The sequence below is a fragment of the Myxocyprinus asiaticus genome, chromosome 3 (genome assembly GCF_019703515.2).
Source record: "Myxocyprinus asiaticus isolate MX2 ecotype Aquarium Trade chromosome 3, UBuf_Myxa_2, whole genome shotgun sequence".
NCBI lineage: Eukaryota > Metazoa > Chordata > Actinopteri > Cypriniformes > Catostomidae > Myxocyprinus > Myxocyprinus asiaticus.
Genome location: NC_059346.1, coordinates 24,818,500 through 24,832,954, shown reverse-complemented (window position 1 = coordinate 24,832,954; position 14,455 = coordinate 24,818,500). Strand labels below are relative to the sequence as shown.

At 37.4% G+C, this 14,455-nt stretch overlaps 1 protein-coding gene across 1 annotated transcript; it reads left to right on the top strand.

The window, feature by feature from the left end:
* The first annotated feature begins 5,703 nt into the window (after nucleotides 1–5,703).
* Nucleotides 5,704–13,273, top strand: LOC127424909 (tripartite motif-containing protein 16-like). Its single transcript, XM_051670453.1, has 7 exons — nucleotides 5,704–6,573; nucleotides 8,199–8,294; nucleotides 8,595–8,828; nucleotides 10,034–10,193; nucleotides 11,868–11,924; nucleotides 12,099–12,167; nucleotides 12,377–13,273. Exons 1-7 carry the CDS (start codon nucleotides 5,983–5,985, stop codon nucleotides 12,895–12,897), a joined length of 1,728 nt encoding a protein of 575 aa, XP_051526413.1. The 5' UTR covers nucleotides 5,704–5,982; the 3' UTR covers nucleotides 12,898–13,273.
* The last annotated feature ends 1,182 nt before the right edge of the window (nucleotides 13,274–14,455 follow it).

Below are 14,455 nucleotides of genomic sequence, written 5' to 3'. Positions count from 1 at the left end.
GAGACAGGCAGGCAGGCAGATAGACAGATAGATAGATAGATAATTTTTGACATTCATTTTGTTGGTAGACAGACAAAGGCATCTCATGTTAAAAAAAAAAAAAAAAAAAAAAAAAAGAGGAAAAGGCATGTTTATTATGGTCAGTATTTGTGCAGTATAGCAAAAAGAAAAAGTGTTACAACTGTACTCAGTCTATCCTACTTCAACTGGTAGAGCATGGTGGTGCTCGTAACATCAAGGTCATGGGTTCAATTCCCAGGAAACTAATACTGATAAAATCTAAACCATGAATGTAAGTTGTTTTGAATAAAAGCATCTGCCAACTATGTTCATGTAAACATTACACTACCGTTCCACCTCCAAGTAGGCTGTATATTTCTATTTGAACCAAAATAACTCATCTGTTACACATTTACAGGGTCCACAAAGTTTAGATGCAACCAGTCAGTAAAGATTTAGTGGGTGAAATCTAAAATCTTAACTGTACATTTTTTTACAGTGTATGGTACAATATTGCAGAAAATAGTGCACAACAGGACAGATTTTTTTTAATTTTAGAGGACTCATTTCCACTGCAACAGCAGCTGTTGTGTCTTCAAGCAATGCCAGGCCCATTTTGCTCTGAAAAGGCGTTTATTCCTGTGGCTCAAATAAGTTGGAAATAAGTGTTTGTTTTAGATTAGCCTCTCTCATCTCTCTAGAGCACACATCCTCTGTACAGCACAGTGGAAAAAGCTCCAGGAATCTCAGTTGAAAAACAGGAAGTGGAAGTAAGTTTGCAGTGACTTACATTCAGTGTGGTAAAACGCTAATTAGAGCTTTTCTACTGGGACAGTACATCCACCCCCATATTTCTCACCAGTCCTATGTCATTCTCATGACAATTTATGCATTATTAAAATAAGTACAATGCATTAACTTAAATGCTATTTGTTTTGTTCAGTCCATTTTATCCAAGAGCCAGAACACAAATGTACATTTTCTTAAGACGTATGATAATCTCAAAGCTACTAATTTAATTAAAGACGCCTCTTACATAAAATGATTGCCGGCTTGTGAGTTTCAGTACTGAGAGCAAAAATGTTGGCAGGAATGCACCCAGGCCTGATAAGTGAGATTACAGCAAGAGAGGCCAGCAAAGGTGAAAGTTTCCACTTTTCAAGAGAATATCCAGACTTTTGCAGGACATGTGCTTTATGAATGGTTTTTCAAAAAGAAATATAGTTTTCCTGTAAAATTGAGTAAATGTCACACATAAAAGCCTAGATAACCTTTCACTTATTGATTCATGGCCTGCACTGCTGTCAGAGTCATTTCAGACCATTCTGGCGCCCTAGGCGGGATCCCTATTGCTGTGACCGCCTAGTTCGCCTATGCCTAGAAATCGCTGTGGTCAGTGTGCAGTGTACTGTACTGGAGGTGCATGGAGAGTATTTGTAGATGGCTGATCTTGTCTTTCCTGATTGCTCTGTAACTGAAACTAACTCTCATTCCACAGTGACACCTCTGTAAAGAAATTGTGGAGGTATCACATTTTCCCAGACAGCTATTCTTTCCCTTGTATCTCTCATATTTATTGAAAAAGAGTTCCACGTTCAGGCTATTCATACTGTAAATGGTAGAGTATTATATGAGCTTTTTGTACATGAGCGTATTGAGCCACTTTACTGAAAGCAAGGAAGTAAAGCAACATTCAGGCTTCAGATATGTTATCTTTTGGTAAAACATAATCACTTCTCCAAACATTCCCTCATAGTCAAGTCACTGATAGTGAGCCTGTTGCATCATAATTTTTTTATGATTTTGTTCAAAGCGCTAGTTTCTAAGCACTTGATGTACTAGCATTGAAACTCCCTTGATAAATACTTTGTGTCTTCCTTTGTGTTTTTCAACAATTTTGTTCTGGACAGCCATTTACATTTTACCTGGCATCACTCCAGCTGACCAGCCAAACACATACACACCCACATACTGTGCTCTACATTTCAGCCAGGACTCACAAAGGTGACCATTGTTCACAAGAAACACTTGTAAATACCTTGCTTCCATGCACTCCTTCCACTGACCAATCAAACGGACAGAGGCAACCCCTTGATTTTTACAATAACAACATCCACTTATTCGAGCTCACGCTCCACACTTACTTTGTCACCCTCCACCAGGCAGCGCACACACACTCCCCTTAATCATGCAGTTTAATGAAACTTGTCCTCTGACCCTTAATATACACAAGGAAACACGAGTCCTCCGGCATGCTTAGTCAAGTATGCAACTCCTTCAATAGGAAAACGGTCTCTCTTGAACTGATGTGAACTGGTTGGGGTCAGAATGAGGGTGGGGAGAACAATAAAGGTTGTGTTAAAGGAACTGATTTCTTTTGTACTGTTTACAACATTTCCTCTCTAAGAACTGTGTATCAAGACCATGAGAACAATATGAGCACCAAGACTCCATGTATAATTTGCCCTTTTATGACTGATCCTTGACCACAATTCATTAATAAAATGAATGCAGTTGGTGCAAACTGCATAAACTGATCTTAAATCTGCAATAAGAGGCCTGACAAGCAAATGGGCCTACTAACAAGCTGTTTTTTATTTTTGTATTTTTTTTTTTACTTACAGTGAGTTAATCAGTAATCACAGTCTATAGCTTGCACTGTAACTCCTGGAATCTGATCAACTCAAGGGAAAAGGGGAAGAGAATCTGGCTTATCAGAAAACAGACCAAATAAGGCAAGAGGTGAAACTATTTCTGAAGGGACACAAGATGTGTCAAAGGGGCAGAGCTGTTGGCAGGAAATTGTGCAACCAATCAGCATGTAACAGGTGTTGCTTTTTGTACCTCGGCTCTGGCTAGACTAATGGCTTTCAGTTTTCATTTGAAAGTAAATAAGCATAAATAAGTCAATAATTTAAAGGAAATAAAATGTATGCATTTTCCTTTCAACCACAAATTTGAATCATTCAGTCATAAAAAAAAAACCCCTCTTTGGTATGAGCTAATAAATAACATGTTCGTTGCATAATGTCCTGTACTCAACAACACTGACTGCAGGTGGTGACAGATGTCACATGACACGCTTACTTGAGTGTCACTTCCTACTACAAGCAGAACTTCATGCCCTGCCCCCTATATATTCATAGTGTTTGTAGTATAGTTGGTGAAACTAACTCATTAACTTACCCTGAGAGATAAAGGACTGATACTCCGCACTTCTAAGGGTGGTTGGGGGTCTGACCCACTTTACTGAACCCCAGCGCAAATGGGCGTGGGTGGGAATGTTTGCGCTACTGTGAGTGTAGGCGCGCAAACTGTGGGTGTATTGAATGTAAATGAAGTGGAATTGGCTATTTTCCTAAGAATTTGGTCATTGCACTAAGATGTTTCAATACCACCTCTTAACTCAGCGCAAGTCCAAATTCAGTTCCTGCATTTGCAGTTTGGAGATTTCACCAGCATGTGGTAATCAAGTTCATGTCCAAATTCTGAAAGTACAGAACATCAAATAATGTCCTTGACGACTGCTATTGAAACAAAAAATTATGAGATTTGTGCTACATTTTCTAGAGGTCATGATTTATTTTTTCAATTATTATTATTATTTTTATGTTCAAGTCACTGCAAAAGGAGCCGTGGAAGAAGGAGAGAGTAAAATGTTTGGATTTGGTTAGATTTTTTTTACCACTTCGTAATTTTTATTATATTTTCATTTCGTTTGAAGTGTAATTTGAATTTAGAAATATTTTTGGTTAATTTTTTTCGTGTTTCAATAAATTTATTTAATTTTTCAAAATTAATGTCGACCGGTAGAAGTGAAGTACATTCCGATACAATAACTGTTAATACTAGCCATGATTTGTGTGTCTGTAGATGAAAATTATTAATAATACTTACATTCTCTGTAATTTAACATACTTAAACACATCCATATCCTGAACCACATTTTCCATGTGTATAAAAGCAACGTGACCCATTCAAAAAGGATGCACAAAATAATATAAATCCATATTTTTATTCATCTAATTCATTGCATACAGTCCATTTACACTACCAACTTCTTATGAATGTACTGTCTTTGTTTATATCGCTGGTGCTTGAGAGGGAATGGACTGTATAATAGGAAGGAGACAGTGCCAGTGAAGAACCTCCATTGACCCGATTAGTGCCTTGCGCACGATTTCGCCAAACCCACTTGCGCCTAGACTTAGCGCAGGCTTGCACGAAAATACCAACACTTCATGGCCATGCCCATTGACTTTGCACTTATAAGTTAAAGCATTGTGCTTAACGCTTGCGCACTTAAAATAGGGCCCATACTCTATATAACATTAATCACAACTTTTGAAATTTTGTTGTAAGAGTACATGAAGAGAACAAAATAATATGGAGTAGATGTCCATCATTATTTTCTAGCCTATTTACATTAAGGTGTATTTTACATATTATGGAAATGTAGGTATTATGTAAACCAGATTTAATAATAATTGCTTTTATAATAATTGACTTTAGTTTACTAAAGATTACTCAGTTGTATATATCACAGTGTTGCATAGCATTCAAAAGTGGTGAGTGTAATTTTATGTCACTAGATTACATCAAAGAAATATGACAGGAATTTATGCACACGTCATGCTATTTCATGTTTTTCAAAAGTTGCAGTTTTATTTTTAATTACTGTTAATTTGATAAGATTTTCTATTACGCATTTAGATTAAATAAGATTTTGCATACCTTTATATTTATTTTCATTGAAAACTCTGTTATCAAAGATACTTAAAAGGAAGTGCTTGTTTATTATGTCAGTGGCAAAAACAATGCAAGTAGAAGCAAACAAGTGAAGTAGTGTGCCAAGACAGTGCCAACACAATAACAGAGCTTTTCTTTGCAACCCCCACTCCCAAAACTATTTGTAGTCAGTACAAACTATTCTGACAATGTGAAATGTTACGTCTGAAATATTCTCAAAAACTAAAATATTGTTCATACTCTTTGTGCCACACCCACTGAAAACAAATAAATTACATATTTTCTAGTTCACAACACCCATTCCAGTTCAACTGGCCTTAGTTCATATTCTCAACGCACTCTGAGATCAAACACACCTCAAACATTGAATGTTACTATTGTTTATTTAGTGTCGTGAGCAATGTTAAATGCCCTTGTCTTGTGTTAAAGACAGTTTGAACTCTATACATTTTACACTTAAAATTGCTGCATTATAGGTTAGATGTTACAGGATAAAATAAATCATGCAAATCTTTCATAAATATGAAAATTGCAAAACCAAAAGAACCATTATTTGACTATGCTATGGCTGCAGTAAGTATTTAGTCATAAAGCAACAGCATAGAATAAACACAAGACTTTACAATAAGCATTTTTACATATCAGAGCCTGAACTTTGAAAAACACATACAAGTGCACAACAAATAATGACCAATTATTAACAGACTGGTTTTAGGGTAACTGATAAATTCCCTTCAACGCTTCAGCTAACCAAAAACACTGATACACAGTTTGTGTGTGTGAAAAAGAGTTAAAGAGAGGTATTTAATGTTTAAGATTCATCTTGGATGGCCCTGCTTTGTACTACAGTTCATTCATTCTCAACTGCACCTTTTTTCTTCAATGTCTCTCACTCCACCCCTTGCCCCTCCCTCACCCACTCTCTCTCAAGAATCCAGGACTCTCGCAGTCCTGGCTCAACCTGTTTATCAGAGCTGGGTTGTGCTCTACCCTCTCTCTCTCTCTGTTGGTCTCCCTCCCTTCCTGTTCTCTCTCTCTCTTTAACTCAAACTCTCTCACACACTCCCTTAGTACAAAGGGGAGGGCTTTGCTTCTTTTAATTAGTAACCTGTGAAATTCAGAAATTCAAGGCTGTCTGTAGTAGAACACACGCCAGGCAGAGCTTGGCTTCTTTGTCCTCGTTCTCACTTGCAGATATTTCAGCCGTTTTTGAATAGATCAGCTGGAAAAACTATGGCTGATCAAATGTCTTCAGATTACTTCAGCTGCCCGCTATGTACGGAGCTCCTGAAGGACCCAGTGGCGATCCCGTGCGGTCACAGCTTCTGCATGGACTGTATTAGTGGCTACTGGAATGAGGCCGATTACACTGGCATCTACATCTGTCCCCAGTGTCGGATCACATTCACCCAGAGACCTGTGCTGAGGCCAAATGCTACTCTCACCAAAGTTGCCGAGAAGATCAAGAAGACTGGCTTAAACCTCAATTTGATGCCTCCCAGTAATGGAAGCTTTGCTGGCCCTGGGGATGTTCCTTGCGACTACTGTACTGGCAAAAAGCTTAAGGCTGTCAAGTCCTGCCTGAACTGCCTTGCCTCTTACTGCGAAAAACACCTGAAACCCCACTACGAGTCAGCCACCTTCAAGAGGCACAAGCTGGTGGATGAGCTAGGGAACCTGGACCGTAAGATCTGCCCACACCACCAGAAGAGCCTGGAGTTGTTTTGTCGCACGGACCAGATGTGTATTTGTGCCCTCTGTACTGTCAGTGAGCACAAGGGGCATGATATTGTCTCAGCCGAAGCAGAAAGAGGCGAAAAACAGGTAAACAAATCTCCCTGTAAAACACTTGATAAGAATAAACTGTATTAAACTAGTATGTTTGTTTACAAAGGTGTAACTACTGGCTTACTGAGAGGCTACAGTGGTGACTGTGTGGTCAAGTATATGATTATATCATTTAAATATATTAAGTTTTAGATTTTCTAATATGATTTTTTTTTTTTTAAATAAGCTTCTAAGAAATCATGAAGATACACTGTATAACCGGTTCTGTGCTATCGCAAACACGCTGGTCCAGATCATTACAAAGATCTGATGAGGAAATATGCATTACAAGGGGAGGAGATGATGATTAAATAGATAGAAATGATGGATATGGTTGGGGTTGGGGGGACATTAGTCAAACAGTAACTGAAATTTTGATCCAGATATAGTTTTCAATTAAAACTCAAAGGTATGGGAGTCAAACAACAGGGCGTGTTCCTTTACAATGTGCAACTCAAGAGATTACATGACTTAAAGGTTGTTCTAAGCTGGCCTGCTTTCTGGAAAAATCTGTTTTTGCTGAGAGAAAAATAACTGTTCTGGGCTTTGAGATGAGAAACAGGGCAGGTCAGGATTCTGGTGTAGGGAGAGGCAGGTCCCATGAAGGAATGTGAGTTTGAGAAAATCAGGCAGGAGTGTACAGACCAACCCCATCACCCCCTGAGAGAGAATAGAACAGTGCTTTTTGTACCTTGACCCATCACTAAAGTCATCATAAACCTCAGTAGATAAGTATAGCTGAAAGAAATGTGGACAGCTGCCACTTCAAACTGTTTACTTGACAATGTTTTGTCCATTAAAAACTGCTCAATGAATTCCTGAAAATATTATTATTGTGAGTCACTGTATAAAGTAACGGTGATGATAATAACAACGATATCACTGAAATCTATATATAGATACTGCATTGATGTTTACTGTTTCATCAGTACAAACCACTGAAGGAAGACCTTCAAATGTTTAAGATTTCAAAGCTTTTCCTTCAAATCATTAGTACTAAACAACATACATATATCTGCTCAAACAAGGAGGGAGCAGAAAGGCTGTTTCTTGTACTGTTTTGATTAACCTGTCAAGAGTCCTGTTTAAATAATTTGATCTGTAATCTAATACTTATAGCATGCACTAATTGCAAACAGTTTGTTTGTTCTGTTAAACATAGGGAATCCTAAATTTAAGCCCCATCTCCCATGGCACAAAACACACACTCACAGGCAACTTTTATTCACCCCCTCCCCAGATTCTTCACATTCCTTCAAGCTTATCTTGAAGAATGGTTCGGTGAGCTTGGCAAGGGGTTGCTCTAAAGCCCCTTTCTATTTTCCTAAAGAATCGAGCATGTGCACCTAGAAACGTCTCTCTTCCAAGGAGTTTTACATTCCTGGCGTGATTAACATTCTCCTCTCTTTTCAAAAATAAAGAAACCCAAGTGAAGCTGGTTCTTCAAATTCTGGGAAAATGTATAACATACATTTAACATACAAGATTCTTTACTAGAGAGGAAATAAGTAAACATTGCCATGAAGAAAGCGACCAACAACAAAAATGTTTGTATAAAAATTCTACTAATGTCAACAAAGATTGAGGTATGTTTTCTCTTTTATCATTTTGTGTATGGACAGAAACTCCTTGGAGTGTCTCAGGCAGAGATCAAACAGAAATGCCAGCAGAGGACCAAAGAACTGGAGGAACTGAAGACAGCTGTGGATTCTCTGAAAGTATGTTTCAGACTCAAATGTAACCATTTAAATCGATCCTAACTGCTCCTATCAAAGTCACATTTGACCAAATCAGATGGCCATAATGGATCTTTTGTTCTTCATAGAGCAATCTAGATGTTGGTACTTTAGATATGTGCTGATAGATAGCTGCAGTAGCAGCTTGTGTAATTATAATGAGCTATATAGCTATTCTTTTAAGAAAAAAACAGCACATTAAAAATAGTGACAATGTCCCAGTGTGCTAAAATAAATGCCAGTGATCTTACACCCTAAAATTTGTATTGGATTTTATTGCAGAGCTCTGCACAAAGAGCAATGACTGAAAGCAAGAAGATGTTTGACGAGATGATCACCTCCATTGAGAGGATGAGGTCAGAGGTCACCAAACTTATCAACATCAATGAGAGGGCTGCTTTCAATCAGGCAGAGGGGCTGATGGAGCGACTGGAGCAGGAGATTGACGAGCTAAAAAAGAAAGAGACTGGACTCAAACAGCTCTACAGCACTGAGGACCATATCCACTTCTTGCAGGTACTGTAGGATTCTCCAGTCCTTACTATTGGAAAGTAGATACGGTTTAGGAGGTTTAGGGGGTGTTTACATAAAACATCTTTTTTTGTGTCCATCTGTGCTGTTATTGTTTACATAGTCTTTGTTTAAGGGATATTCTGTGTTCAATAAAAGTTAAGCTCAATCGGCAGCATTCGTGGCACAATGTTGATTACCACAAAAATTTATTTTGACTCGTCCCTCATTTTCTTTTAAAAAAAAGCAAACATTTGGGTTCCAGTGAGGCACTTACAATGGAAGTGAATGGGGGCCAATCTGTCAACATTAAAATACTCACTGTTTCAAAAGTATAGACAAGACATAAACAATATGTTTTAACATGATTTTAGTGTGAGAAAAATCGCTTGTTAATCTTTTCTGTGTAAAGCTATCTCCAATTTTACAACTTTGTTGCCACGACAACGTAACGGCGTGATTTAAACAACTTTACAGCTCAAATAACAAGTTTTTACAAGAAAATTTATGTAAGTGCTTTCATAAAATTATAAGCTTCACATTTCTGTTTATACTCTCAAAAAATTGGCCCCATTCACTTCCATTATAAGAGCCTCATTTTTTTTAATTTATTTTTTTTAAAGAAAACAAGAAACAAGTCAAAATAGATTTTTGTGGTAATCAACATTATGCCACAAATGCTGTCGACTGAGCTCAACTTGTATTGAACCCGGAATATTCCTTTAACATGGGCTAGATGAAGGTCTCGCACAGGAGCACCGCATGTTTTAAGATGGTGTTTCAAGTTAAAAGACCTTAAACTTTTAAAAAACATATCTCGAGACATCTGCGCTCAGTTCTATTCATTGCCCTGCATCTAGCTTATTTTAACGCATGAACGCGTTCAGTCTGAATGACCTATTAGGAAAGACATTTTTGCCACAGTCACCTTAGGCTTCCTCATTGAAAGGCACTATTTTCTATAAAGTCGCTTTACATGTACATTTTATTCATCTGGCGGATGCTTTTATCCAAAGCAATATACTGTGCATTGCATTCAAGGTATACATTTTGGTCAGTGTGTTCCCTGGGAATCGAACTCATGACCGTGGTGCTGTTAGAGCCTGTTTCTACCAGTTACAGTAATACAGAAAAAAACAACATGCATTGTGAAAAGCACCAGAAATAAAACTTTACCTGACTTGACAAGATTTTTTTCTCTTTTTCAACAGAATTTCAATTATCTATGCACCCCAACTGATGATGGCTTTTTGCCCAGAGTGTCTCTGAATCCTGAATTCTCCTTCAGTGCTGCAAGGAAAGCTGTGGCTGAGATCAAAGAGAGACTGGAGGAGCTGGGCAGAGAGGAACTGCGAAAGGTCACAAAATCAGGTCAGAGCACAGATTTCTCCACATAGCAGGCACATACTGTATATAGTAATAGGATGATGCAGCCCTTGCTTGCTGATCTGAGCACATTGCCTACTATTATATATGAAAATAAATTGTGAACGATAAAGTGTAAAACTGACCACAGTTTAATTCAAAATACCCTTATCTACCAATGCTCTCTGATTGTTCACTCTTTGCAGTTTAGTTTCATGACATTAGAGTATAATCTCTTGGCCATCAGAAAATCTGATACATCCCAAATTCCAATAAATAGTTCAGTCTTTAACTTTGACAGTCAGCCCTGATTTGCCTGAAGGTGACTCTTCATCTGTTACCCATGACTATAGAGTACAGGGTTGGAAATTAACAAGGGCTCGGGGCAAAAACAATTTTACAATTTACGTAATTAATATATTAATTAATCTGGATATTTTAAATTACCCTAATGTTAAAGAAATCTTTAGTTCAATAATAGCCTACTTATAGCTGCATTATATTAGTTTTGTAGACTGTTAACTTAATCGCCAAATTCTTTGGAAATACGTGAACGAGCAAAAAAAAGTTAGCCTGAATGTGTTTCAGTCACAGTGCACATTATGCAGTTAAGAGATCATCAGGCAATATGTAATTAACCATGCCTGTTGAAACTTTAACTGGAATATTCTCAAATTAACTGATATTAAATCAAATCAAAATTGGAAACTAACTGAATCAAATTAAATTTGGAAATCAATGCTAATACCCAGCCCTGCAAATATTGGCTTATGCTGATTTAATTTTATTGTAAAAGGATGACACAGAGTCATTTTATAAGGTTAAAAAAATGCCCTTGCAAAGGAAAAAATACCTCTGAAAATTCCTGACCCTGGTACAGTACATTTTGAAGTTAGCAAGGAAGTCATGATATGATATTCAGAGTAGGCTCATTTGAGATGAGCAAGTTCTGTGCAGAACCGATCACCGGTGATCACAGACAGGTGTTGGAATGTTTATCTGTAATATCATGTTTTAATGTGTATAAATATATGTCAATATTCCCAACACTCTGACAGTGCAATCTCTGTATGGGATATGTGACTGGCATCATATTTCTGAAATATCTAAAATACTTGTCTTTATTAAACTAAAAATGGATGGAAAGACACATCTTATGGGGGGAATTAAATAACAGGTACATTAAGTGTTTTGCTCATCATATTTATTGTCATTTAAAAGCAACAGAATTTAAATTTGCTTCCACTTTATTAACAACAAAGCACATGAACGTGAATCCCACGATATCTACCTTTGATCTCATAGTGACAATCCACTACGAGATGTGAGAACTGTCCGACTTGACAGCTCTTATTTCACTCCTCCCCTGACTGCATCAGCCTGCTTTCGTCTACTTTGCAGGCGAGGCGTTTGGCATCTCAAACGAGCCTAGTGTAAACAGGGCTCAGAGTTCCTCCACCCTGTTTCTCATTCTCTGAGCAACCTGCATATGATAAACAAAAGAGCTATTCTAATTTGATGAAGCAAGAAGCTAGCGAGCAATTCTATTTTGAGAGAGAGTTTCAGACAACAGGATTTCGTGCCTTAGTTCTGCTGGCATAAATCTAGCATTTCATGTTTACTAAAGTAATTTATTGTAAATCAAGTTTTCCTGATGTGTACTGTTTTGTTTTATAACAGTGAATGAAGTACCTGTGTACAATCTGGAAAATCGCACAAAGGAAAAAGGCATCAGAGGTAAGGCATGGTGATGAACTAAATATATGTGTTTATACATTGATTAACACCAATTATCAGACATGATTTGAACAACTATAAGCCACAAAACTTGGTCAGAAGATGACAGTTTAAAGAAAATACAATATAACATAAATATGACATGGTAAAGTGTGTGTTTTTCTTACTGTTCAGTTAGAGAAGTCCATACAGTGGACAGTGCACCTCCTGCAGAACCCAGAAGCAGAACTGAATTCCTGAAATGTAAGTATCTGACAATCATGATTTTTGTAATTCAAAAGCTGCCTTTCCCTCAAAGATGACATCTTGTGCTGTACACATTGCTTGCCATGACTCAATTATATTCTTTATTCCTAACTAAATTAGAAATAAAATATATAAAGAGACATATATCCAAAGATCTGTTCTTACCAACACATTAATGCTTCCTGTATCTTTGTGTCCATCTCCAGATTACTGTCAGCTCAAACTAGACCACCACACCGCGCATAAGGAGCTGTTTTTGTCGGAAGGAAACAAGAAGGTGATTAGAACCCGAGACCTGCAGCCATACTCTGATAGTCAAGAGCGCTTCGACAGCTTTGCCCAAGTGCTGTGTCGTGAGGCTTTGTCAGGTGGCCGCTTCTACTGGGAGATTGAGTGGAGTGGGGAATTCTCAATTGGAGTGGCCTATCGGGGCATTAGCCGTAAGGGTAAAGGTTCCCTGTGCTTGTTGGGCTACAACGACAAGTCATGGAGTCTCCTCTGCTCTGACTCAGGGTACTCCGCCTGGCATGACAAAGTAGACAAGTCTGTTAGTGGCCCTCACTCTTCAAGGATAGGGGTCTATCTGGACCATCCTGCAGGGGTGTTGGCCTTCTATAGCATTGGTGAGACTATGACGCGTCTGTATCGTTTTGAGACCACATTCACTGAGCCCCTCTATCCTGGTTTTGGGGTTGGAACATCAGTCAAGATCTGCCAGTTAAAATGAACACTATTTTAAGAAGTTTGAAGGACAGATATTTTTTTACTTTGATCTATTATTTGATATTTTTGTACTCTTTACTCTGTATTTAATGTTTAATGCCATATGCTTTTATTTTAACAATTTAACAGGTTTTGGAGGAATTGTAGCACTTTTCAGTTATGATTAAATCTGCAAACTATAAAATTTCCTCTAGAAGCTTAAATGAAGAAATTTCTTCAAATTGCCAAGATCTGCTTTTTTTTATTATTATTAATATTATCTTGAATTCTGAAAAATTATGTATCCAAAAGCAAGAGCTACTTATTGCCACTGTAAAAGCAACATTATTCAGCAATGGCCTCTTCATATTTCAATAAAGTTAAAAAAAAGTTGTAATATATGCTAGTTTCTCATTAACAACATTTTTTATGAAACAATGATTCATTGGGTTTTTAATTACTACTAACATCTAATGTTATTTCAGATGTTGATGGATATATTTTATGGTAACATGTTTTCAGGCTTGTAGAATTTCTGTTGCTGAAACCACTCAACTGATTAAAGGTGCAATCCAAATTTTTCTTTTGAATATGTCATCTTGGACTTACACTGACACCTAGGGGTGTGGATGCAGCATAATTTGAACGCAATAATTTTTAGTTGCCGATGCCATTGTAGAAATTCACTGTTACCTGTCAGCCATGTTTAATTTAATATATGAGAGAAAGTGTCCACAGAACGGTTACTAAGATTGAGTAGTATCAAAGTCTTTTTAGCAAGTCAGTCCACTGGTGGCCATCTTTGGAACGCTCTCAGGCAGCTATTTGTCTATGTAAACAAGCGGCATACAAGTGCAGCTCATATCTACTTGAATGGGGAAAGACCAAAATCTCCTTGGACAAGATTATGATCAGAGAACATATTTCAAATCAGCAGTAAAATCTGACAATACTGGTATCATAAATTGTGCTTCTTACACACATTCTTAAATGATGCAAATGAGTCCACATACACCTGCTTTTGAATGAAAAAAGTTTTGCACTCGCTATATATATAGTGGTCAATGCATATTTTGTTAGATCTGACTTCTTACCACATAGTATGACTTAATAATTCATTAACTGCCCAAAATCACCAAAAATAATCACCAGGTATATTTAAATATAGCCAAAATAGCTCCTTGTCGCAAAACATAATTAAACATTGCAGGAACTATGAGAAACTAGCTAAATTTGGTGACAAATTCCCCAAATTGGCAACACTGATTCATTAACCTTTGGGCGTTCCAGTTTCTCCTATTCATTTTAATAGAAGTAGTATTCAGCTGCTCATGTGCTCCCAACATGGCAGCCCCCATGAGTGGACCCTCTCTGTGTAGGATAAAACAATTCATAAGGTTACTAATATGACTGGAGTCTTTATCACATGTGAGAACTCATCATTTTATACATATGTTTCAAAATGACAATTAATTTCTTTAGCAGTAGACCTAAAACATTATAAATAGAAAAAACTAATTACTGAGTGCAGGATGCTGAAGTGGCCCATTCACCACCGAAGCATCAAGCGGCAAGGTGGAGTA